The following is a 25,635-nucleotide window of genomic DNA, read 5'->3' as shown; positions in this document are numbered from 1 at the left end:
TGTCTGTTGGCCAATTGATTGTAAAAAGGCTGATGAATTACCTATTTCTCTATTCTTCGAAACTACTGAAGACTGTGGTTTAATCGGCTGCACTCAAAATTTGCGTTGATTCTTATACAAGTATATAGCGAGTAGAGTCGCATACAAGTTTTTTCTCAGTTTTCTGCATCAACTTTTGAAGCAACGTGCACTTTAAAATAATTGAAGAACTGTAGAAAGATTTGTTGATTCTTTAAAATCAGAACTAGTTTTTTTTAAAGGAAGACAAGCTTCTTCTTCACCTGGAGGAGGAAGAGAAGAAGGCCGGATCAGCATTACTAAATTTCTAAAAGGCCACCAGTTTAAGCGAGTCCTCTCTGGCCTCCACCGGGCTTTTCCATAATGATAACGCGCTCCTTGTTGGTCAGCAGTGAATAAAAGCCCAGTATAGTAATTCTTAAAATCATTTTAATCATTATCTACGAATTTATTTTTAATTTTTCGATTTATTCGGAGGCACTTGAGTCAGCCATGTGCAAGCAAAATTGATTTTCTGTGGCATATATATTTTGAGCTTAAAATACCACACAGCTGGCCACCCACGCGAAAATACTTTAAGCGCCTGTGAGCGCAGGACTTACAATTCCAATTAGATTTGAAACTCAGGAAAGCTTCAATTAGGCAGCTCGGCGTAACTTCGAACAGGTTAGTTGGCAGCTGGAAGGCGACAAGCGCTAAAAATATAATAAATGTCAAACAATTTCTTGAACAAAAACACATACATACATATGTACATGTATATAAAGGGGGTGTAGGTATATGTGTGTTAGAAGGCAGTCTGTGTGAGAAGGCAGCGAGAGCGAGCGCTGAAAATTTTAATTATATTTGCAATTGCAATGCTATAAATTTTCAGCACAAGCACAAAATGACACACACTCATACACACACACACACACACACACTCATACACACACACGCACACACGCAGAGCCACAAATACAGGCACGCATAGGAGCCGCAAGTTTGCAGAAGCGCGTGAAGCGGCGCTCAAAAGTATGCAACACAGACGCCAGAAAGAGAGGATATGGCTATATGTGTGTGTACTCTAAGAGTATAGGAAGGAACAACTACACCTACACGCTGGCGATAGCGATTGGGATGGCAATGGCGATAGCGTTAGCGATGTCGTTGGCTCAGACAACCGAAATATGTGGCAAGATATTTTAATATGCCCAGAGAATAAACACAAAAAGTGTCAGAGTTGTCGTTCCTTTGGTTGGTTTTTGCTTGGGGGGGGGGAGGCGGGTGGGGGGATGGTGATGGAGTAGGTGGGTTGTGTGGGTGGATGGGTGGATGGATGGGGGGTGATGGTAAAGCAAACGTTAAATTAAATTGCAATTTGTGGCTTAATTTATTTTTATCGCGCTCGCTTATTGCGTTCAGAGGCGGGTCAGAGGCGAGAAGCGCGGAATGAAGTGCAAAGAAGGAGCCAAAAGTTAAAGCATGCTTTGTGGCTACACACCCACACCCACACGCACACACACACGCACATACACATACGCATATGTTGGTATATATGAACGTATGTGGTAGAAGTAGCACCTGCGGCTGCCGTTTGCCGTTTTGGGTAATGCTATTATTGGAATTTTAATTTCCTATTTTAAAGCTGTCAAGCGCTTAGCACTAGCATGCACACACATAAATGCATATGTGTGTGTGTGTGTGTGTAGGTGTATAGGTAGCTCTGTGTGTAGCAGAGTGTGGCGGGGCGCTTAAATAAGTACGCTAGGTTAGACAAATAAAATGCTGCCAGCGTGCGCTTCGCATGTCTCTCTATATGTTTGTGACTGTTTTTGTCTGTGAGTACACTCATACATATGTACATACATATGTATATGGATGTGTATGTGTGAGTGCGTGTATGTTGAATGCTTCCTTCCAATTTAGCTGTGCCTTTGTTTTTGCTGCCTGCTGGTGTGCAATTTCACGCGAAGTTACAGAGCATCAATCAAAGCTAACGCCCCTATGTGCTGGGGTATTGGTGTGACAAACAAAACCACAAGCGCACCACCCCCACCCCCACCCCCAACCCCCCACCAACCACCAACCACCACTCCTAGCAACAGCCACCTGAAGCATAGTAGGTATCTCGATATATGTGTGAGTGCGTGTGAAGGCAGACGTCTTGAGAAAAGTTTAAGTTAAAGCTGTCGAGCAATCAAGGATTTTGTCAGCTACGGTGTCGTCAGAGCAGAGCTATGGAAATAATCATTTGTACCAAGCGGGACTTAGTTATAAGGACATCCGTCACCTCTCAGTTGCCATAGGCGCAAAGCCCGACAACGCTTTGCATGCAAATGCACCAAATAAGCGAACGTCCAGAACGAAATTGCAAAATAAAACCATTGCAGACTCTGGCTTTGCTGGTGTATCTAGAGACAGGCAACAAAGAAGGATACGCAAACAGATATTGCAAAAATATACATATCTATAATATTATTCGTGCCAACTTTATTTTATGTTGGCCTTTTGAAGTGTTTGGCTGCTTACTGCAGAATAATTTTTTTTTTTTTTTTGTATTAGCAGAGTGTTTTTATTTAAAACTGTCCATCGTGGACAATCATTAAATTGGTTAACTAAACTTGACAATTAATTTATTTCATTTATTGCAGGATAATGCAACGTCTCACAGCTCTTCTCACTTTTAACCATCAACAACTCCTCATAGTCCCTTGACTTGGCTAATTTTCGTAAAATGGCAATTTTCCTTGAGGCTATTTAAAAAGCTTTTACCAGCATTCTGATGTCCTAAATCACCCGTGTACCCAAAGGAGAAAAGTGTATTCTAGTTGAATTTCGAATTAAACAAACCTTTGCCTTTTGTCAATATTGTGAATTCTGTGTTAAATATTTTTGAAGAGTCCCGCGTTTTAAGCCATCTTTAGATCAGGCTCTTAATCTTCTCTCAATCGCTAAAACTAATCTGATACCCTTCGCTTTGTTATTAATACTATTATTTATTATTTAAATCTCTTATTAATTTAATATTTACTTTTAATTCTAACCTCTATCCATGCGATGCAAGTATTAGGTTACTTTTAAATTAGTGCGCTAATCATTCAATATTTTTAGATCGATTAAGAATACATATTATACATTTTTAACTAAATACATTTCTAATTTAATGTTTAGTTATTTTTTATTTTTAATTTGAACGCAGCATTTTAAAAGTTGAATTTTTATTTCTACATAAATTTCAAGTTTATTTGGCTCCTTTTTATTATTGTTATTACTAATAGTTACAAGAATGGTTTTAGGTTATTTTCATTTAGTTAGTCTCTTGCAAGTTACGATTAACCAACTAATTAAATCAATTTAAATTTTTCAAACAAAAATGCTATATACATTAATATGGAAGAAATTTGAAATGAGAAATAAATAAATCATATATATACTTAATTTAAATAAAGCTGAATTAAAATGGATGTGTGTATTGTAATGACTAGTGTAATATCTTAAAAGTAATCTCTTACTGTAATGCTAGAATAAGTTAATAAATAAAAATTAAAAAAAATCAATTATAAATCATACAATATATATTAATATTCAAAATAAAAAGAGCATTTTTTAAACATTTTTTTTCTTCAATTTTTCTTTGTTATTTCAAGATGAAAATGAAGTTCATTATTCATTGGTTTCGAATTTGATTTATTCCATGTTAAAAAAGTGAATGAAATAACGGGATATTTATTTGGTAGTTCCTTTCGAAACTTTAGAGAGAGTCTCGAAAGAGAATTAGCATTTAGCAAATAAATGTATAAATAAATAAACTTTGGAATGCCGTTGCATAAGGAGGAGGAGAAAAGGACAGAAGAGAAGTCAAGTCAGTGATGACACCACAGTTGAATCAAAAGAATAGTGTTATAAATGACTGCCGCTTGAAATTTGGCAACAGCTCGCAATCTAGCATTGTGCGATTTCCCTCTAGTATTGACAGAGAAATCATATTAAAGTGGCAAGCAATATGATATACAGACCCAGAGCCAGACCCAGACCCAGCATCGGGTGACGATGGCTCTGTTTGTTACTTGTGTGTTCCATTTATTCGTTCATTGTAGCCAACAACTGAAAAAATACAAAGTTTAGCTTTTAAACTCTACCAAACCCAAACCTAAAGCCTAACCCACACACACACGTATAGTACTGCGAGGGTGACACCTTAGTGGCGTACGAGTATCAAACGGAGCTATGCGGAACGAACACGTGAGAATGCGCGCTAGATGCCAACACCAAAGACCCAACACAACCAACACCCAACATGTCAGAGACAATAACTTCATCTGGCAAACGCCGAGGAGCAACAGCAACAACAACAACAACAGCAACTGACGTTGTACTTTGTAATTTGAAGCCAGGGCGCATTGGCCTGCCCCGGCCCGGCTCGGCCCGGCTCGGCTCGGCCTGGGTGGCTGGATGTGCAGAAGCAGGCAGGAAGCAGCAGGCATAATAGGCGTAAACCGGAAGTTAAGTGTAAAAATAATAATAAAGGTGTGTGCTTGTGTGAGAGCCATTGTATCGAGCACCAGCCCCCCAAATATGCCCGCTGCACACCTTTGTGCCTTCGGGGCCGAGGAGCATGACGATGACGACGATGAGGCCGACGCCGACGCCAACGCCGACTCTGACTCTGACTCTGAGGATGGAAATGACGACAGCAAGCCCCGCCGCACACTTTTGAGTTTTCCTTTTCGACTTTTGCTATTGAAATTTATGCATGCCTGTGTGTATATATATATATATATATATATATATATTTGTTTGTGTGTGTGTGTTTCTGTGTTTGTGTCGCTACGCGCTTCTTCGTTTAGGGTAAATGTCTCCCCAAGGATAATTCGGGCATGAAATTACAATCGAAGTGTTGCAAAAGTGTTGGCGCCTTTTGTCTACCATTGTAACGTTTCGCAATAACAACAACAACAATAGCAGCCATTAAGCTGAGCAACAAAAAATGGAACAATGGTATAACAAAAAGAACCGAGAAGAAGTTGAATGTTGAAAGCACAGCCAGTCCTGTGCCTTTTTGTGATTGCACGTGGGTTCGAGGGTTCAGAGCTCGTATCACGCCCCCACTTGGCATAGGTTTTGCAGGTAAGCAGCAGAGGTCGATCTTCCACCCCTCACCACACTGCGGGCAACTCACTGGGCTTTGCAGAGCTGGGTAGCTGGGGGAGATGGTGTGAGCAACGTTTATGGTCACTATTTATAAATAGCTTGTGGGGGCGGGGGTCTACTAGTTACTATTTCTGTGTCCATCATAATTATGTATACAAGCATTCTCTTTTTCCCTCTCTTTCTATCTCTCTCAGCATCTCTTTGTAGACTCGTAGCAAAGCTTAATGGTTTAATGGACTATAAATAGATTCACCTATAAGCATTAAAGAGATGACTGCAAGAATTATCTTTCTCTCTCAGACTCTCTACCTTTCTCTCTCTATCTCTCCCTTACCTTTTCTTTGTAGACTCGTAGCAAGCATTAGAAGTATTAAAATTAACTCAGCAAAAAGTATTAAAGAGGGGTCTCCAAGCATTCTTTATTTTCCACTCTCTATTTCTCTCTCTCTCTCTCTCTCAGGTTCTTTCTGTTCACCTCTCTCTCACCCCCTCTTTTTACACTCTTAGCAAACTTTATTATCTCAGCAGCGAACGATGCATTGTTATAATTCTATTTTAAGATAGAGTATTCGGGAATATTACTTGAAAAGTACTTTATTTTTCCTTTAGTTGTATTTCTCGTAAGAATTATCTCTGTATCTCTTTCTGTCTACAACTTGAAGCAAACATTAGAAGAATATAAATAGACTCAGCAATAAGTATTAAACGATATTTCAGTCAGACGTTAAAGTAAAATATTGGTTAATATTACTTGGGAAGTACTGTAGGTATAGTTCTCGGAACAAGTCTCACTCTCTCTCTTGTAGCCTGGTAGTAAGCATTAAGGCAACAAGTATGAAAGAGGAGTCTTCCTTTCATATTCCAACAAGGCATGCATTGTTTTAGTGAGATGTTTGGGAAGAGCATTGGAGAACATTACTTGGGAAGTAATTTAGTCAAAGTTCTCGTAAGAATTCTCACTCATTCGTAGCAAACTTTAAAAGAATACAAAAAGACTCAGCCCTAAGCATAAAAGAGAGGTCTGCATTTCATATCCCAGCAGGAAGGGATGCGTTATTTCAGTCAGACATTAAGGTAGAGTATTGGGAAAATTCACATAATTATAGAGTTGGGCAGTACTCTAGTTATAGTTAAAATCGATATCAGACTAATCATCATTAAGGAGACTTGGAATAGCTGCAATAATTTGATTATCAAGCCTCTTTAGAGCTTTTACGTTGCCAACTAAAACGGACACTAATTAACGACTACTGATTAACTAAACGACTATTGAGCTTAGAGTGCTTGAGAGAGCTATGGGGGAAGTACTTTGATTTCTATGCTCTGGCATTGTTTCCTCAATTTTCTTTGCTCACGCACTCGAACGTGGCCCGGAGCGGGTCTGAATTGGTGGCAGCTTCAGGTTTCCCCCTAAGCTACGCGTCGAATCGTAAATAACAGCAGCGACGAGCAGGAAAAATGCAATTTTGTTTACGCTTTTTAATTTTTGCTTTATTGTGTGCAAGTTATTTCCTAACCCGTGTGGCAAGCGTGTGTCCCCACACTCGTAGCTCGCAGGCAGGAGGCAGCAGAAACAACAGCACCACTTACATAATACACGTGAGTTTCTGGCGCCCCCCACACCCACACCCACCGTCTCCATGCACCCCCCAATCGACTAGCAGCTTCTAAAGCAGCTCCCGCGGTGAAAAATCTAACGTTTTTTCCACCGGTTTCTGGTTCGCAGTTCTTTCCCGGCTTCCATTGTTTCGAGCTCTTTCTCTTTCTCTTTTTTCCTTCACTTTCATTTTTGTTGTTGTTTTGTTTTGTTTTTTAATACCGCCATATCTCTCATTTCATTCATTTTTGCATCGCCATACATGTATCTATCATGGGCCAAAACATGTACTGCTTTAACTTGGCCCCGACCTGCCCTGCCCAGGATAGATACAAAACGCTGCTTCTGCTCCCGCACTGTGTAGAGATGAGCAACGCAACGAGGTTTCTAAAGGACAAATGGGGACGTTACCATGTTATAGGTAAGTAATGAATTTCTATAGGTAGGTCCGCCTGTTCGTCTGTATGAACTCCGTTTACTGTTAAGCCATAACAGCTAGAGAAACCAAACCTAGTATGTAGACTTATCTTAGCCATATACAGAGCAAGTTTATTACAAAACACACAAAGGTTGATTATCTTATATGGCTGCTATAAGAGCGATCGGCTGAGAAATCACTTCTAGTAGGAGAAAATATCTTAACCAAGCTTTGTATTTATAATACTCTGGAGTTGAAGCTGATGATAAGTAAAACATACATATATTCAAAATTTGTTTTTTATGAGGATATTTTAAGTATAATTAACATTCATGAGTTTTTAATAGTGTCTCACCATAATTTGAATAAAAATTCTACCCATTCATTGATTAATCTTCAAAGCAGATTTTTCAGTCCATAAACTATCCAACAAGTGCTGGAATATTGCAACCTCATTTGTGAAGACTATGATTTATTTGTAAAAAACTTGATAGCTACCTAAATAATATGGAAGCTCGCAGGTCTAGAGAACCCATAACAAAGTCGTAGACACGCAAATATCGCTCATCTCTGGCGCTCTGCTACTCTGTTACGTTTTCCATCCCTCACCTCCATCTATCTCTGGACCAACGTGCGGTCGGGCATTAAGGTATTTGTACGAGTATGTATGTATATGTATATGCTTACATTTTTATTCTTTGGCCAGAACCCGAATAAAGCGCTTGATTTAGCTGCGAAGCTGTATTAGTTTCTCGTATTGCCACGCTCTGTTTCCACTTCCAACTAGCATGCCCAGTAGTTTTATACAGATTTCTACAATTTTCATGCGGGCAGCGAAAATTGAATAAATGCTTGAGCTTAATATTCAAACTACCTCGTCTCTTCAGCACTCCCCCCCACTTAGGGTATTAGCCAGTTATGTAGTTGAGAAAAAAACGAAGCTCACAGTTAGCTACAAATAAAAGAATGGCTCTCTTAGCTATTCGCTTACTTTTATACAAACTCCCAGACCTAGCATAGGCATTCCCTAAAATATTTAACCAACCAGAAGACTATAAAAATATTAATATATAACAAAGGATTAATAAACAATAATTTCAACAAAATAAGAACAACTTCAAGCTATTCCAACACAAATTAATATGCGCTAAAAAGTTTAACAAAAAATAATTGAAAGAATCGTCCAAATCGCTTTACATACTAGAATTTTTCCTTTCTCGGACTTAGGAGGCATATCATTTTTTTTTTATCCCACCACACCGAGTTATGTTACGTTTAACAGAAGGAAAGATCAACATAAGGAAGAATTTGTATAGTGTATGAGGGGTATGCTACGCTTCCTTACCTCTTGGGTATAGGGTTCATAAAATAACAGACAGTCTGGCCAGACATTCCCCATCTTTGGATTTAGATTCAACAAAATCAACATAGAGTAAACAATTTGAAAACAAATCGGTTTGTGCTGTACTAGAAATTTCTAAAAATGTACAAACTTTGGAGGATGTAAGAGCTGTAAAGAAATTAAAGTTAAGTATTGAATGATTTATATGTTGAAAGAAAGGCAATAATGAAGAATTAACTGTAAGTCGTGTGTGAAACTGAAAATTCACAATTGAAACGATTGTTTTCGATTACTGTCGTAACTGATTTGCTTATCAAGTGCCCTAACTATAGCGATATAGGATTTATCTTCTCCTATATGATGAGCAGCTTATTGGATCCTTTATGCTATATCTTAGCCTCCTTTTGCATTTACATCGGACAGTTTGGTTTTGGGGTTGACTGTACCTTTGGCCATTTATTTCATTTCATTTTTCTTTCATAATTCTCAATATCTGGAGCATGCAAATATTATTGCGGCACTGATAACATTAAATTTAATGGCAATACTCACTCAACAGTCTGTGGTCCATGTGGGGCACACAACATTTGTTCTCGAGCCGCATGCGAGTATGTGGGAGTCCTGTGACTCATCAAAGACACATGTGGCCACACAGACAGAGCAATGGTGGGCATGGGCAAGAAATAAAAATGCTTTCACACACACACACACATACACATGCAGACAAACAAAACACAAAAACCAAATTACGACCTATTTTTCGGTTTTAGTCCAAAACATGGCCATACATAAGCAACCCCCCAGGCCAGCGGTTAAGCCCAACAGGCAGGCCAACGACCGTTGTTGACTCACCCGCACACTTTGTGGGCTGCCCCGATGATGCTGCACACACACACAGATAGACACACACACACACACTCGCACACATACCCGTACATAGAAAGTCTATAAAAATCCACAAATAAAATGTCATTTGCCTGCTACGTGCCTGGCATCTACTTATAAACTAAATTAAGGATAACATTTGAAAAATTTGCACAAAATAAAATCAAGCCAGAGTAACGAAGAAAGCCAAAGCTAAGCCACCCCCAACTCACACCCCCACCCCTCATCCCAACAAGCCTAAGAACACATAGAACGCTGTGCTGAATGCTTAAGTTGAAAATGTTGCCATCGCCTTGGCATTGCTTTGTCTGAGGAAGGACGAGCGGCGAAAAAATAGAAATAAAATATACACAATAATTTAAATTGCTTTACAATGAAACCCTAAAATGTCAATAGAGCGGCGCGCTATTTGCTTTTTCTATTTATTCACCAGACGACGGCGTCGCATCCAATGCCAATGGCCGACTGAATGGCAGACTGCAGCCTGCACAGTACAGCCAATGGACAGATGGGGAGAGGGTATAGGGCAGCGCATGCTGCTCGTATTTGTATTTGTAAGAGTATACTCGTAGTCCTCAGAACCACCGCCCTCTCGTCTCCCTTAGTATGCAAAGTGGTGCCGGTTTTGCATTTTTTGGCTACTCTGTTGGCATTTCTTTGCCTTTGCCTTTGCCTCTCCCTTTTGGCTTTGGCTTTCCTTTCATTTCTTGTTCTTCTGCATTCTCTTCCCCCATCCCAGCCACCCCCATCTTCATTTATCGTGAGCACATTGAATAGAAGTGGATAATAAAGCGTATGTACATGGGTTGACAACAACGATGTCATCAGCATCATCATCTTGTGTCCGTCCTCCTTCTGCTCGTCCCTGTCCATGAGGGTGTGACGGCAGCGTGTGAGTAATGACGGCTGTCTGTTCCCCTTCTTCTGCCTCTGGCGCTTGCCAATAATATGGCTATTCAGTATTAGGGTTAAATACTTGATTCAATATTCAGAACAGGTTTGAATAATGCCGCTTCAAGAACTCAACTGATAATTTGTTGCAAACATTCGAACATTGCTTTCTAGTTAACAGTCAGAACTTGGTAGATAGACGCATAGCGACATTTCATTCAAACAATTTGTTATATTTAGGTGAAATGCACGTCTTATTATTATTATTGTTTTTTTTTTTCTTTCAAACATTGCTGAATTGAACTGATAATTTGTTGCAAGCTTTCGAACAATGCTCTCTAGTCAAAACTTGATAGTCGCATTCCTGACGTTCTCTCTTATATTTAAATAAAATCCTCTTGTATTGAACAGATAATTTGTTGCAAACTTTCGAACATTTCTCTCTAACAACTTACTCGCCATAACATTTATATACTCTCGATATACTCTCATTTTTTGCATTCTCGTTATTATTTAATTGACAAATTTTGAATATTGAGATGAATTCTTAAGATTTGAGCTACTTTAGTTATTTATCAGCGCTTGATACATCAGTTCTTGGCGTTCTCATCAATATCCATCTAAAAAATTGGTTTCAAAAAATGTACTTACTTCTTCTTCTATATAGCTTTTAATCATTTCTCTCACTCGTCATAGCTTGAAACCAGCATTCTCATCAGTTTTCAATAAAAATAATATTGTGTCAATATTCGTAGCAAATTTGCATTACGCTTAAAGAACTGAACTGATGGAATCTTTATAAAAATTACTCTCTAGTGGCTTGTCAGAGCTTGATAGTCTTCTTCTTATGTATTGTTATTATTTATTTAAACAATTGATTATATTTGAGTGCATTTTTTAGGAAGCAATCTGTTCAACATTGCTTTCTAGTTTCAGCACGTGCTTTATCAGAAAATGATTAATGGAAACCGCATTTCCACATTTTTGTGGTCCAATTCATTCCGAAAACGGCACTTGCAGCTAATCAGAGATAAACTAATCGCTAGCTTCTGTTATTTAGAATCATTTGTGCTTTTTTAAAGGCATTTTAGATAACTAGTTATATCTACTACTCGGTGATATCTTTTCAACGATGAATGAAAACGTAGCTACTTATTTTGTAGTATTTAATAGATTTCAACTATTCTTTAAAATATACAAGTATAGTATCTACAAAAAGATGTTTCTACTCTTTCTAATTTCTATGAAAATATTAAAATATTTTAAAGATAAACCATCTGCTTGCTGTTAGTTACAGTATTGTGTATAATAATTGAAATATAATTTTGAAATGTTACTTTCTGGTGGTCTGAGTTTTGATGAACATTGTTGCCAGTCTCTGGTAATAGTGATTGGCAGTTTATTAATCAACAGAAACTAACAAAAAATATTTAAAATGCAATATTTTTCTAATTCTGAAGGCAATATATTTAGAAGCCATAGCTCCTTGGCATGCTTGTTATCAACAAATTTGGTACCCACTCGATTGTCTTTGGCTTGCTTCTGCTTTTGATTTGACTGATTTAACTGAACAGTAAAAAGTCCAAATATACCAGGCAGGTGTGGACAGACACCATGATTATACAAATCGTCCGTTTGAACTGTGCGTCTGTATGAACACAAAGAACTTTTGAACCAAATTAGCGAAGAATATCAAGCTGGGTATGTTGACTTGTCTTATCTATACTTGTATGTAAACAAGAATTCTTCAAATTATATATAAATTCATCATCTATATCATCTACTCATATATGAATGCAGAACTGCATAGAACTGTGGTATATTAAGATTTCTCAAGCGAATTAATTTTGTTTCTAAAGATGCTTGTAGTACAGTGATTTATTGCATTATTAAGTCTTGACAAATTATACATATATAAACTCATCATGACTGTCATAGAACTGATCGGTGAAAAAAACACACCTATTGAAATAAATAATTTGTGTGTTTATCAAGATTTATCAAGCAAATTGATTTTGTTTCTAAACATAGCACAGTGATTCATAACATTATTAAGTTTTAACAAAATCTCCACACTATATCGTATAGCTGTTATAGGAACGTTTGATAAAATTCAATTTTTTTTTACGTAACGACATCACTAATAATTGAAGTTTTATCGAAATCGATTAACCATACCTTTTAGCTGCCTTAGGAGCGTTTGGCGTAAGAAATTACAATTTAGTTAAATGACTGTAGCGGGGGTGAGGGTATTCAAGAGTCGGTCTTTTGCTAACTTGTTCGTGTCTTTAGCTTCTAGTCTACCCCCTACTTGTTGTCTTTGCCAATTACAGAGTACTTCTTATTCGCTCTGCATACTACTCGTACTACCCAGAGTCGGGGCACTCGACAAATTTGCTATGCATAATCGTGTCTCGAAATTAAGAATACAATTCTGTGTGCGTGCGTGTGTGTGTGTGTGTGTGTGTGTGTGTGTAGCGGTGGTTTTCGAAAAACATAAGGGTGGCACAATCGACAAAGCTATAGTTGTCTTTTGACTGTGAATGCTGATGCGTACAGCATATACCCCAAGTAATGAATGGGAGCGTAAAAGCGGGTCATGAACCCTTTAAGTCAAAAACGTTGAACAACAACAACAACAACAGCAACAACTTGGCTAAAGAAGAATATGAGTACCAATGGTGTGCAATTTTTGTGCAGAGCCATCACATATTCTGGTCTGCCACTGCATTTCATATTTTCAGAGAAAATCCAATCAAACGACAACGCACGCACGTACAGCGTGCTAAATATTTTAGCAGAATTGAAAGCATAAATGTGCGAATATACAAACGAGTATAGTATATATAGTATGTATATATTCCACACACATGGATCAGAGATGCGCCACACGCACCAACCGAAAACAGCCGCGACCCATAAACTCGAACCTGCAACAGTGTTTGCCAGGGCCAGCATTTGCACTGCATTTAAAAAACATTTGCGGTTTTTATGCTTAATCATCATCATCATCAGCAGCAGCAGCACTACCCGCCCCTTAGTAACTGCCCCCCTCCCCAATAAAGAGCACAAACAAGAACAAGAACAAGAAAAAAAGAAGAAGCGTCAAGTCACATGCATTTGGAAATTCCCAGCACGCTTGTATATATTAATAAAAATGCATTAGTTCACATTTATTTTGGACATAAAACGTGTAAAAGTAAGCAAAAGACAGGCCAACCAACCAACGACCCACCGACCCACCGACCCCCCGACAAGCCGACCAACCTCAGGGGGCAGCTTGAGGAAACTGGAGATTTGCTCGAGCGCGCTCAGCGGACTATTTGGCAACCGGGAAGCGACAAACCGCCCGAACCGACAGCCCAGCGACTACTCATTTAAAGCTTAGGGACTTTTACTTTTACTCTCTATCGTTTGAAAGCTAAATAATGTACATGACAAAAGCAACAGCGACCCCCTCAACCCCCCCCCCAACACACACCCCTAACCCACGCAATTGTTACCAGTGTCATGTACCAGAAACAGAAACAGAAGCAGAACCTGCGACCAGGTCGTTACACTCAGAAAAATAAACGCATGTAGCCGCCTATCCATACGTAAGCGAGTGGAATACGAAATATATATCCATCAATATTTTTCACATTATTTATTTATCTTTTAATCTTTATTTAAGATTACTCCTAGGTTCGGCAAATATTAGATTTTATGATAGCTTTGACCTTGATATTTGTGAGTTTTTATTGTGCCCAATAATTTCCTGAAATTGCAGTCATAGGGCCTATATATTGGTGCCTCCCCATAATCTGAAGCTTCTTCAAAATCGGTTCCCTATATCATATTTTTCATTTCAGTATTAATTTCAGTATTCTCTTTTTGCGCCCGAATGTATCTAAAAAGCTTTTCTTAAATCAAGAGCAGTAGTTCTTGGGTTTCAGGACGAAATAAATACACATTTTTAGAGTCCTAAATCAAACAGAAATCTTCGACTAAAAAAAAAAAAAAAAAAAAAAAAAAAAAAAATAAAATCCATATTCGTCAATAAAAACTAAATTAGAAAAAAATAGATTTTTGTAAGATTTCTAAATTAAAGAAAATCATTTTCTGAAAATGTTACTTCAAGGGAAACTACTTCTATATAAACGAAAATGTGTCCAAATCTTCGGAACTCAACAGTTTTCAGGAAAAAGATTTGATTTTTGTAGGATTTCTAAATTAAAGAAAATCATTTTCTGAAAATGTTACTTCAAGGAAAACTACTTCTATATAATAGCAAATGTATCCAAATCTTCGGAATTCAATACTTTTCAGATAAAAGATTTGATGTTTGTAGGATTACTAAATTGAAGAAAATCATTTTCTGAAAATGTTACTTCAAGGGAAACTACTTCTATATAATAGCAAATGTATCAAAATCTTCGGAATTAAACACTTTTCAGATAAAACATTTCAGTTTTGTAGGATTACTAAATTGAAGAAAATCATTTTCTGAAAATGTTACTTCAAGGAAAACCACTTCTATATAAAAGAAAATGTGTCCAAATCTTCGGAATTCAACAGTTTTCAGATAAAAGATTTGATTTTTGTAGGATTTCTAAATTAAAAAAAAATCATTTTCTGAAAATGTTACTTCAAGGGAAACTACTTCTATATAAACGAAAATGTGTCCAAATCTTCGGAATTCAACAGTTTTCAGATAAAACATTTCAGTTTTGTAGGATTTCTAAATTGAAGGAAATAATTTTCTGAAAATGTTACTTTGAAACCATTCTGCATACCAGAAAATGTGTTAAAATCTGGGGACTCTTAAAGTTTTCAGATAGACTAGAACACTTATTTTTCTGAGTGTATTAGTGGCTACCACCCACCGTGCAACAACCACCCACGCGACTCGTGTACTTTCGCTTTCAGTGCGCCCGTGTCGACTGCGTGCCTCGTAAATTTAAGATATTCGTAGCACGTGCAAATTATGTACAATAATAAAAAAAAGAGAAGAGAAAAGAAAAGAATGAAACCAACAAAACGAAAGTAAGTTGAAAATGGGCGCGAATGCTGTACAAAAAAGTTGTAGCTACAAGTTGTAGAACTTCACGGGGCCACCTGAACTAAGACATGGGCTGTCTGGGCTGATGGGCTTCAATACAGAGACTCGTAGGCACATGTATACTTAGTACATGACTGTACGATACGATATAGTACGAGTAGAATGATAGAACGGGGAAGCGGCAGACAAATGGTCGCACAGTTGGCAGACAGACAGACAGACAGACATAATGTAGTACTTCCGCTGCCAACAGCAGCAGCGGGTGCGAGTCTCTGTCTCTGTCTCTGAGAAGTACATAAACTTGTCTGCGCCTCAGACTCGGCACAGCTTTGTGGGTCTTAGGGTGCTTGTGCTATTGATTTGTAGTTCATTCCAGTGTTTTGCAACAACAAAAAAAAGAAGGACATCGAGCCATAAAAATACGAATAGTTCAATGTTAAAGGTAGAGGAGTGTTGCGGTTTCAGATTGAAAATTATCAATAACTTGCGAAATCTTAATAACTGGGATAGCTCTTCAATATTTGCAAATAAAAACTAGAACGTAGAATTGAGGACATTTTTCATGTTATTATTCAATTCACACTATTTTAGATATAGCTACTCAGCGAAAAAATATTGTCAGCATTTAAAATGAAATTCTTAAATGTATATATACTTATATATATCTTGCGATTTCAAATTAAAAATGATCAATAACTTGAGAAATCTGAACAACTGGCATAGCTCTTCAAAATTTGAAAATAAAAACTAGAACGTAAAATTGAGGACCTTTTTCATTTTAATATGTATTTAATTTAAATAATATTAATAATATATAGCTACACGGCGAAGAAATCTTTATGTTAAAAATATTCTTAGCATTAAAGATAAAGATATTGCCATATGCTGTGTACAAGATGAATTACAGATGGATTCCTTCACATTTATAAATAATGCCAGTTTGCATATTTAAGGATATTTATGAATTAATTCAAAATTGGCACATGGGGATATAAAGGGTTAAATGTATATTACAAGTATTGATCTAAGAGCTAGATTCTGAGAACAAAAACCACACTGACTTCATTATTTCGACACACAATTGATAGCAGAAGCTTGTGGTTTGTGCTCAAATTTTTTAAATATTGAATGGGACATAAGAGTGGATAATAGAGCAGACAGAAGGACAGAAATCTTTAACGAGCTCCAACATAAGGAGATGGGCGGAAAACAAATTATTTTTAAATTCACTTATACTAAAAAATTTAAAAAAAAAATTGAAAATTTGCTAACTTTTTTGTAAAAATTAAATAAATTCCATCAAATTTTACTACAAAATGTATGTTTTTAAAATGAAATGAGCAATTAATGTATATATATATTAGCACATATATTAATACACATCTAATATGTGTATTTACTGGCAGCGCTCTTGCATTGCGAATCGAAAGCTCTCTCAGAGAGGCGGAGTAATAAATATGTTATGTGTTACTTACAGCTGGTGGATGCACGTCCAAAAGATCTGCTGCCAGAAAGGTTGCTAGATCAAAAAAGAAACGTTACGCGAGAGAGGCGGCCGATGGCACTACAAATTGCGGTAAATCTTCCTTTCTCTTCTTTTTCTTTTTTCGTTATTTATTTATTTTTTGCGCACTATTAGTTGTATATACTTTTTTAGAACACAAAACACAAACACAAAAAAAAAAAAAAAATAAAGGCCACACGTGCCTGCTCTTTGTCGATTTTAGAAGTTATGCCTTTTGAGGGTTAGGGGTCGCAAACAATTAAAATAAATGCCGCACATCAAGCTGCCCAAGCATTATTTTCGTGGCCATACTACAATTTTATAAATTTTGCTTATCTAAGCCTATTTTTTTTGTCACTTAATTGGGTTCTGGCATGGAGTGAAAAAATAACAGGCGACTGTCGATCTTAGAGCACGGCGGAGAACTGATGCCTATACCGGCTTCACAGTTGAAGTGGTGCAGAGAGGTTCCTTTTAAACGGTATGCTCAGACTCCACTTGTAGCGCCAATTCTGAAATTAAAAGAGAGACCTTATTTTAGCAAAAATATAAATTTGAATAGAATAGTAACCTCAAATGTCCCCTAATGGAGTGTATCTAGCTGCAGCTTCGAACGCTCGTTCTAAAATAAATTTCATTTATACGAGAGCACAGTCGACAGATTTAAGAGCTGTAATAATTATTATCTACGCAATTTATGTTTTGTGTATATCAGTTTTATTGAATGCTGCAAAACATAAGTACAATACACATAAGTAATTATCGCGGAAGGACACTAAAAATGGCACTGCCTAACAAACTATTACATAGCCCATAAATGAATTTCTGGCCACTATTAATTGAAATATCAATAAATGAAATAGAATGCTGCAAAAGAGATGATAAAAGTCTAATAAGTTTCACAAAATATTCATAATCTATTTTACAAATATTTATATATTTGAATTCCCATTCATGTTTATAAACTCTTTCTGACTCAACAACAAAAATTTAATTACTTTTTGTCTGTCCGTCTGTCTGTCCGTATGAACATCTGGATCTCAGAGACTAAGAGCTAGAGACACCAAATTTTGCACAAAGATGCCTTATGTGTGTATTCTATACGAGTTTGTTTTATTTTTTTGATCCCCCCCCCCCTCCACTTCCCCCTTATGCGGGTTTTCCCAATTTTCCATTCGTATAATCGCCTATATCTCGGAGACTATAAGACCTAGGAACACCAAATTTTAGTCCAAGATGTCTCATATAAAAACACGCAGAAAATGTATTTTGTATTTCCCTCCCTTCCCTCTCTCCCCGCAATTAGTGATTTTCTATAGCTCCCGTAATTCTAAGAATTTTGGACTCATATTTCCAGTTAGTGATTATAAATCCATATGTCAAGTTTTACCATGATAGACCGATTTATCAGAAAGTTATAGCCATAAATATAATTGCTGTCCAAGCACTGTCAACAGCTTGTTTGGTTTATGTTGGTGCTTTGGTTGACTGCAAACATGCTCACACAGACACGAACAGACACGAACAGACACGCATAGACATGCAAAATTTGTTTTATAATTTTGTTAATTTTTTTAACATTTATAATTATTCTAAGCATACATATGTACTCTACTTGTTTTATTACGTTATAGGCGTCTTACCACAGCAGTTGGCAGCATTGTTGTATTAAGCCTTCTAGCCTTGGCTGATATAAGTACTTACGATTACTTATTTTGGGAAGTCAGCTTTAATTTTGTTCACGGTACATAAAGTTTGCGTAATGCTGAATGTTTCGGGGATTGCTGACCCGTCATTTTTCCGAGCAAGTCCAGCTTGGATCTGCCTTACAAATTGGGTCCCCACGGCGATGGTGATGGTGATGGCGATAATAATATTTAACAGTCTGCCATTCTTACACTCTGACTGTTATCATGAGGTGTGTGTGTGTGTGTGTTGGAGGGGGAGGGGTCTCCAAATTTATAATTGCGTCCATATTTTCTTACGGGCTTGTGTCAGCGGCAGCTTTCGTTTGTTGCACGTTTCATAACCATAACAAATTACTCAGGTCATCAATTATGGGCGCTCGCTCCTCACACCTCCACCAGCCCAAGCCAGCCCAGCTCAGCTCAGCTCGGCTCGACAGTTGAACTTTTTGGTGCGGAGTGGAGTGGAGCGGAGCGTCGCGTCGTTGATGTTTTTATTGCTTTCATTATGATTTCAAGTTGAATTGGGCACGTTTCTCGACCCAGTAGAGCCCGTGCAGAGGGGGCGGGGGCCAGACAATTCTGAGGCCCATTTGTCTAACTCACGACGCTTGACTTGCTCTTCGGGTGTTAATAATGTTATCTTTTATTTATATGAGTTTACCTTTAAATTTTAAGAGCTCTGCGCCACTGTTGTCGTCTGGATGTGTGTGTTTTTATACTCTGTACATGAAATGTACAGAAGTATATTAGGTTTACGGGAGCTGAAAATGTAACAGGCAGAAGGAGGCGTGGCAGACCCCACAAAGTATATATATTCTTGATCAGCATGACGAGATGAATCGATCTAGTCGATCCAGTCCTGTCTGTCCGTCTGTCTGTCCGTCTGTCCGTCCGTATGATCACCTACATTTCAGAGACTATAAGAGATAGAGACACCAAGTTTTGCACAAAGATGCCTTATGTGTGTATTCTATACGAGTTTGTTTTATTTTTTTGATTCCCCCCCCCCCCCACTACCCCCCTATGGGGGTTTTCCCGAGTTTCCATTCGTATAATCGCCTATATCTCGGAGACTATAGGACCTAGGAACACCAAATTTTAGTCCCAGATGCCTTATGTGAATATGCAGAAAATGTATATTTTGGAATTTCCCTTCCTCCCCCCTCTCCCATGCAAATTGCGATTTTCTCTAACTCCCGTAATTCTTGGAATTTCGAACTAAAATTTTGCAAATACCCCCAGTTAGTTATTATGATGATATGATAGACCAATTTAACAAGAAGTTATAGCCATAAATACATTTGCTGCTGTTGTTGATGTTGCTGTTTGGTTGACTGCTAACATGTTTTCACAGACACGAATAGATGCGCATAGGCATACATACACTCACACAGACGCAATTGCTATGTAAATGTACAATTATAAACCCTTTTCGTGAGTTTGAATACCGAGAGAGGTAAAATCGATCAATTTTTTTTTTTTATTTTTCTTAATTTTTTTTTTGTTTTCTATAATTATTGTAAACATATGTACAGAGTATTCCAAAGTCGGGACAGCCGACTTTAGCTTTTTTACTTGTTTTTTCTTCTCTTTTTTTCCATTCAAACTTTTGTCTTAAATGTAATTGCATTTTGTTTACCTTTTTGGCATGGGCTCGTCAGCGGTTTTGATGTCAAAAGTTTGCAAGCTTTACAATTGCCTACCCACACAGATATGTACTTCTGGTTTGAAAATCGTGCCCGCGTGGCCAGCATTTGTGTGCTGTGGAGATGGGTGGTGTGGTGTGGTTACAATTTGGAAGAGACACGTTTTATGTATATAATAATAAATAATTCAGTTATATTTCAATAAATTACTTAAACAAACTTTCTTAAAAAGATTGCAAAACAAACAAAGTGCCATGGACTATGCGCTAATGTAATACGGAGAGGAACAAGCACCAGCTAGGGCTGCCGTCTAGGGCCGGTAGACGTAGGGACCGCCACAGTTCTTCAAGCACATATAGTTGGGACGAGTGCGCCACTTCCGGCAATAGCGACGATAGCACTTATTGGGGTTGGGAGTTGACGGCTCCTCAGTTGGTGGGTCAGTTGGTGGGCCGGTTGGCGGGTAAGTTGGTGGCTCAGTTGGGGGCTCAGTTGGTGGCTCAGTTGGAGGCTCAGTTGGTGGCTCAGTTGGGGGCTCAGTTGGGGGCTCAGTTGGTGGGCCAGTTGGTGGTGCGGCAGTTGCACAATTTTCACCCGCTTGACTTATTATCGTGTTCAGTAAGCTTATTTGCGCCATTATGGTCGCATCAATGTTAATCAGGCTGCCGACATCGGTGGCATCATCATCAGCTGTAAATGCATACAAAATATTAGTTAATCGCCCGTAAAAACATATTGCTATCAATAGCCGCTACTTACTTTCAACTACATTGCCCAATTGATTGCTTGCACCACAGCCGCTTGACGTGACTGTGTTCAGCAAACTTAATACAGCAAGGACTTGAAGGTTGATGTTGACCAGCTTCTTGATGTTGCCATTCTCGTCCAGAATGATTTTGCCAAGACGGCCGGGCAGTAGAGCGCCGCCCAGACCCAAGAGGCTAAACAAAGCGTTACCCTCATGATCAACTACTTGCACCACGTTGCTCAGCAAACCAGTAACGGTTTGTAACACGCCGTCGACCACTCCGCCTACACCTAGACCGTCAACTACGCCGCCGACAGTCCCAACGACACCTTCGACAGTGCCTCCGACAGTCCCAACGACACCTTCGACAGTGCCAACGACACCACTGAGAGTGTCACCGAGAGCCCCGCCGGTAAGCCCGCCCAGTAAGCCTCCGGCACCGCCCGCACCGCTCGAGCCACTGCCGCCCTCAGATCCTCCTGTAGCCTCCACCTTATTAAGAATCGGCAAAGATGCAAGCACCGGTACATTCGCCCCGATAAGGCCACCGCCAGTCGAACCTTTGGAAGATTTTGCTGCGAAATACACAACAAATGAGTTTCTTTGGCTTGAATAGCTGATATATTCTCTTACCAATTAGAGTGTTGCCCAAGTTGTTGCTCGCACTGCCAGCACCACTTGTGCTTGAAGCACCAGAGGCAGAACCACCGGTGGCTGTTACACTGTTGAGAATGGGCACAGCAGCCAATATAGGTAGGTTCACGTTAGCAAGCCCACTGCCACTCGAACCTTTTTTTGCTGTGAATTAAAAGTAGGAATACGGATTGCTGGGGCTTCTTAGAGATCAAATATTATAGACTCAATTACCGATCAGAGTGTTGCCCAAGTTGTTGCTCACATTGCCAGCACCACTTGTACTTGAAGTTCCAGAGGTTCCAGCGGCACCAGAACCACCGGTGGCTGTTACACTGTTGAGAATTGGCACAGCAGCCATTACAGGTAGGTTCACGTTAGCAAGCCCACTGCCACTCGAACCTTTTTTTGCTGTGAATTAAAAGTAGGAATACGGATTGTTGGGGCTTCTAGAGATATAATATTATAGACTCAATTACCGATCAGAGTGTTGCCCAAGCTGTTGCTCGCACTGCCAGCACCAGAAGCACCAGAAGCACCAGAGGTTCCAGCGGCACCAGAACCACCGGTGGCTGTTACAGTGTTGAGAATTGGCACAGCAGCCATTACAGGTAGGTTCACGTTAGCAAGCCCACTGCCACTCGAACCTTTTTTTGCTGTGAATTAAAAGTACGAATACGGAATAAGTGAGGCTTCTTAGAGATCAACTATTTAAGACTCAATTACCAATTAGAGTGTTGCCCAAGCTGTTGCTCGCACTGCCAGCACCACTTGTACTTGAAGTTCCAGAGGTTCCAGAACCACCGGTGGCTGTTACACTGTTGAGAATTGGCACAGCAGCCAATATAGGTAGGTTCACGTTAGCAAGCCCACTGCCACTCGAACCTTTTTTTGCTATGAAATAAAAGTAGGAATACGGATTAGTGGGGCTTCTTAGAGATCTAATATTATAGACTCAATTACCGATCAGAGTGTTGCCCAAGCTGTTGCTCGCACTGCCAGCACCACTTGTACTTGAAGTTCCAGAGGTTCCAGCGGCACCAGAACCACCGGTGGCTGTTACAGTGTTGAGAATTGGCGCAGCAGCCATTACAGGTAGGTTCACGTTAGCAAGCCCACTGCCACTCGAACCTTTTTTTGCTATGAAATAAAAGTAGGAATACGGATTGTTGGGGCTTCTTAGAGATCAAATATTATAGACTCAATTACCGATCAGAGTGTTGCCCAAGCTGTTGCTCGCACTGCCAGCACCAGAGGTTCCAGCGGCACCAGAACCACCGGTGGCTGTTACAGTGTTGAGAATTGGCGCAGCAGCCATTACAGGTAGGTTCACGTTAGCAAGCCCACTGCCACTCGAACCTCTTTTTGCTGTGAATTAAAAGTAGGAATACGGATTGTTGGGGCTTCTTAGAGATCAAATATTATAGACTCAATTACCGATCAGAGTGTTGCCCAAGTTGTTGCTCGCACTGCCAGCACCAGAAGCACCAGAAGCACCAGAGGTTCCAGCGACACCAGAACCACCGATGGCTGTTACAGTGTTGAGAATTGGCGCAGCAGCCATTATAGGTAGATTCACGTTAGCAAGCCCACTGCCACTCGAACGTTTTGAGGATTTTGCTGTGAAGAGATCGGACATGGTATTGGGAATTGAATTATTTGGATGATGCTGTATAAGCAAGTTTGATGTAAATGTTACCTATTAAAGTATTTCCCATAGAGTTGACCGCATTACGACCACCAGTAGCACCACCAGTAGCACCACCTGAAGCACCGCTAGCGACGACGGTATTGCCAATCGGCGCACTAGCCATTATGGGGACAGACGCACCAATGAGGCCAGAGGTTTGAGGCCCATTTGCTGCAAATTGAAAGCAAACAAACAAATTACAACCCAATCGAATAGGTATTGGATAGCGCTGAGTTACCTATTAGAGTATTTCCCAAATCGTTGCGTGCGTCAGACCCTACCGTGTTGATGGAGTTGCCGCCGCCAGATGGCTTGTTTAGGGCACTCAGTACTCCTAGGCAAACAATCGCCGGCACATTCATTTTTAGGAGATTTACGATCCAATTATCGCTTGTGGCCGCGCAGGTAGGTGAGGGCTGGCCATTCGCTATGTTTATCAAACCATCGAGGAGTCGGGTAATCAAAATAATAATGATATCTTTCTTATTGGCAACGAGGCTAGGATTGGAACCCACTGCAATGGAGATGTTTTATGTTGGTCATCTATTATCAGAGAAGCCATTATCCATTTAGTTTACTTACACTGAGCCAGAATTTGTGCAATGCTCTGAACCTCCGCAGCGGGTGTTGCACACATTTGAAGCAGAGCGTTTAAAATCACATTCAACTGCGGCAAGGGACGGGCCTTCAGGAACTGTATAACCATATCTTGATCTGTAACAACAGATGTTTGTGGCACTCCTTGTTGTGTGGCGAGGGCTGTGCGGACGCTGCGACTGCCCTCAGACGATGCCTTGAGTCCTGTGCTGCTCTTGATAATTTGGACGACTTCCTTCTTGGAGCACTCGATGCCATTGAAGGAGCAGAGCGCGAGGAAAGCCTTGAGCCCCAAACTGAGATTCGTCTTATCCATGCTCTTCTGAATTTCGTTGATGATGCGACCGCAAGTGGCGCCGCTGCGTGCACCAACCAGTACATCGACGACCACATCTAGGGGTACTATCAGCACCACCTCCTCGCCCTTCGCCCCCTTTGGCGAATCTTTGCGAAGCAGCGAGTCCACAGTATCCTGTTGCTTTTCGCTCAACTTTATGCCGCGTGCCTGCATGCTAGCCAGCAGCAGATCGGCCAGATCCTTGGCCGCCAGGCTACCCACATTGGTGGTACGCTTCGGAGTCGCGGAAATTGTTGGGTCCCGAGTCGTGGGCTTGGCATCGTACGGTATGAGGAAGCAGGTCGATAGCAAAAGGAATAAATTAAGACGCCACATCTTGTCCAACTGGATCAATGAGCGCTCTGCGTTTAGTATTCTCGTAACTCTCGTAATGCCCACTGCAACTGAACATTTGATAATGGCTATCGAGCCGATGGAGCTGCGCTTTTATGCAAATCGATCAGTCCAGAACTTGATGCTCTGCTGCTGCCTCGGCCGGCTCTGCTGCATCTTTTTGTGCAGATTCTTATCAGCCATCATTGTGGTCTGCTCTGTGAGTAAATGCGTGATGCGAATCGGTCTCAGTTCTCGTTGTCGTTCTCGGCTCACACATGGGTGATAGCGTCCATTTCTCAGATAACGCCGTACACATACTTATATACAGGTATGTAATTATGTGGGTAATTATGTGACTTACATATGGCATCGGCATGCCGCAAACGTGCTTGCGACACACCATTAAAGCGGCACACGCGCATTTTTGTTGCATGTTTTGTCATCACTTTATTTCTCTTTGTACGTATCACAAAGATGGGTTCTGTGCGTAAACAACAGACGCTGCATAGACATACTATTATGTATATGTATATGCTAGTACTAGATACGATAAAGCCAATTTTGAACGTCATATATAACAAGAAAGGAATGCTAAGGTCGAACAGGCTCAACTCTTAAATACCCTTTACCACCCCACAAAAAAATAAATTTATTTAATTTAATTAATTAATTAAATTAAATTAATTTAATTAATTAACTAAATTAAATATAAAATATTCCATACATGCATACATACAGGAGAATCATTCAGGAGAATCTAGATACCAAGTTTAGTTATTCTAGGTCTTATACTTTCTGAGATCCTTGCGTTCATACAGACAGACGGACAGGCGGACATGGCTATATCCACTCGGGTTGTCATGCTGATCAAGAATATATATACTTTGTGGGGTCTGCCACGCCTCCTTCAGTGTGTTACACTCGCACAAAACTAATATACCCCTTTTACCCTACGGGTACAGGGTATACAAATATTCACATTTTACTTTAGATCCTGCATTGGCTGTTATGTGCGCTATGGTTGGAAATCGTGGATCAAGGACTAAAAAAAGGCGCACTTGGGCACAAAAGGAAAAGTTAATCCTTAGACTGCTGCTTTGGTCGAGAAGATTGGTGTGGCAGCCAAGTGCC

At 39.6% G+C, this 25,635-nt stretch overlaps 1 protein-coding gene across 2 annotated transcripts; it reads right to left on the bottom strand.

The window, feature by feature from the left end:
* Positions 1-20,334: 20,334 nt before the first annotated feature.
* LOC115629495 (uncharacterized transmembrane protein DDB_G0289901) lies at positions 20,335-24,504 on the bottom strand. 2 transcript variants are annotated; one of them, XM_030525971.1, is made up of 12 exons: positions 23,817-24,504; positions 23,473-23,748; positions 23,244-23,405; positions 22,982-23,164; positions 22,754-22,912; positions 22,508-22,684; positions 22,271-22,438; positions 22,024-22,200; positions 21,779-21,955; positions 21,545-21,709; positions 20,923-21,486; positions 20,335-20,853 (listed from the first exon to the last, which is right to left on the bottom strand). In XM_030525971.1, exons 1-12 carry the CDS (start codon positions 24,502-24,504, stop codon positions 20,474-20,476), a joined length of 3,276 nt encoding a protein of 1,091 aa, XP_030381831.1. In that variant the 3' UTR covers positions 20,335-20,473. The 2 variants fall into 2 exon arrangements, with proteins under 2 accessions (XP_030381831.1, XP_030381832.1); XM_030525972.1 differs by lacking the exon at positions 22,271-22,438.
* Between the last annotated feature and the right edge of the window lie 1,131 nt (positions 24,505-25,635).

Source organism: Scaptodrosophila lebanonensis, unplaced genomic scaffold, assembly GCF_003285725.1.
Source record: "Scaptodrosophila lebanonensis strain 11010-0011.00,11010-0021.00 unplaced genomic scaffold, SlebRS2 tig00000155-arrow-arrow-pilon, whole genome shotgun sequence".
NCBI lineage: Eukaryota > Metazoa > Arthropoda > Insecta > Diptera > Drosophilidae > Scaptodrosophila > Scaptodrosophila lebanonensis.
Note: the sequence above shows the minus strand (reverse complement) of the source record. Positions and strands in the feature narration are given on the sequence as shown.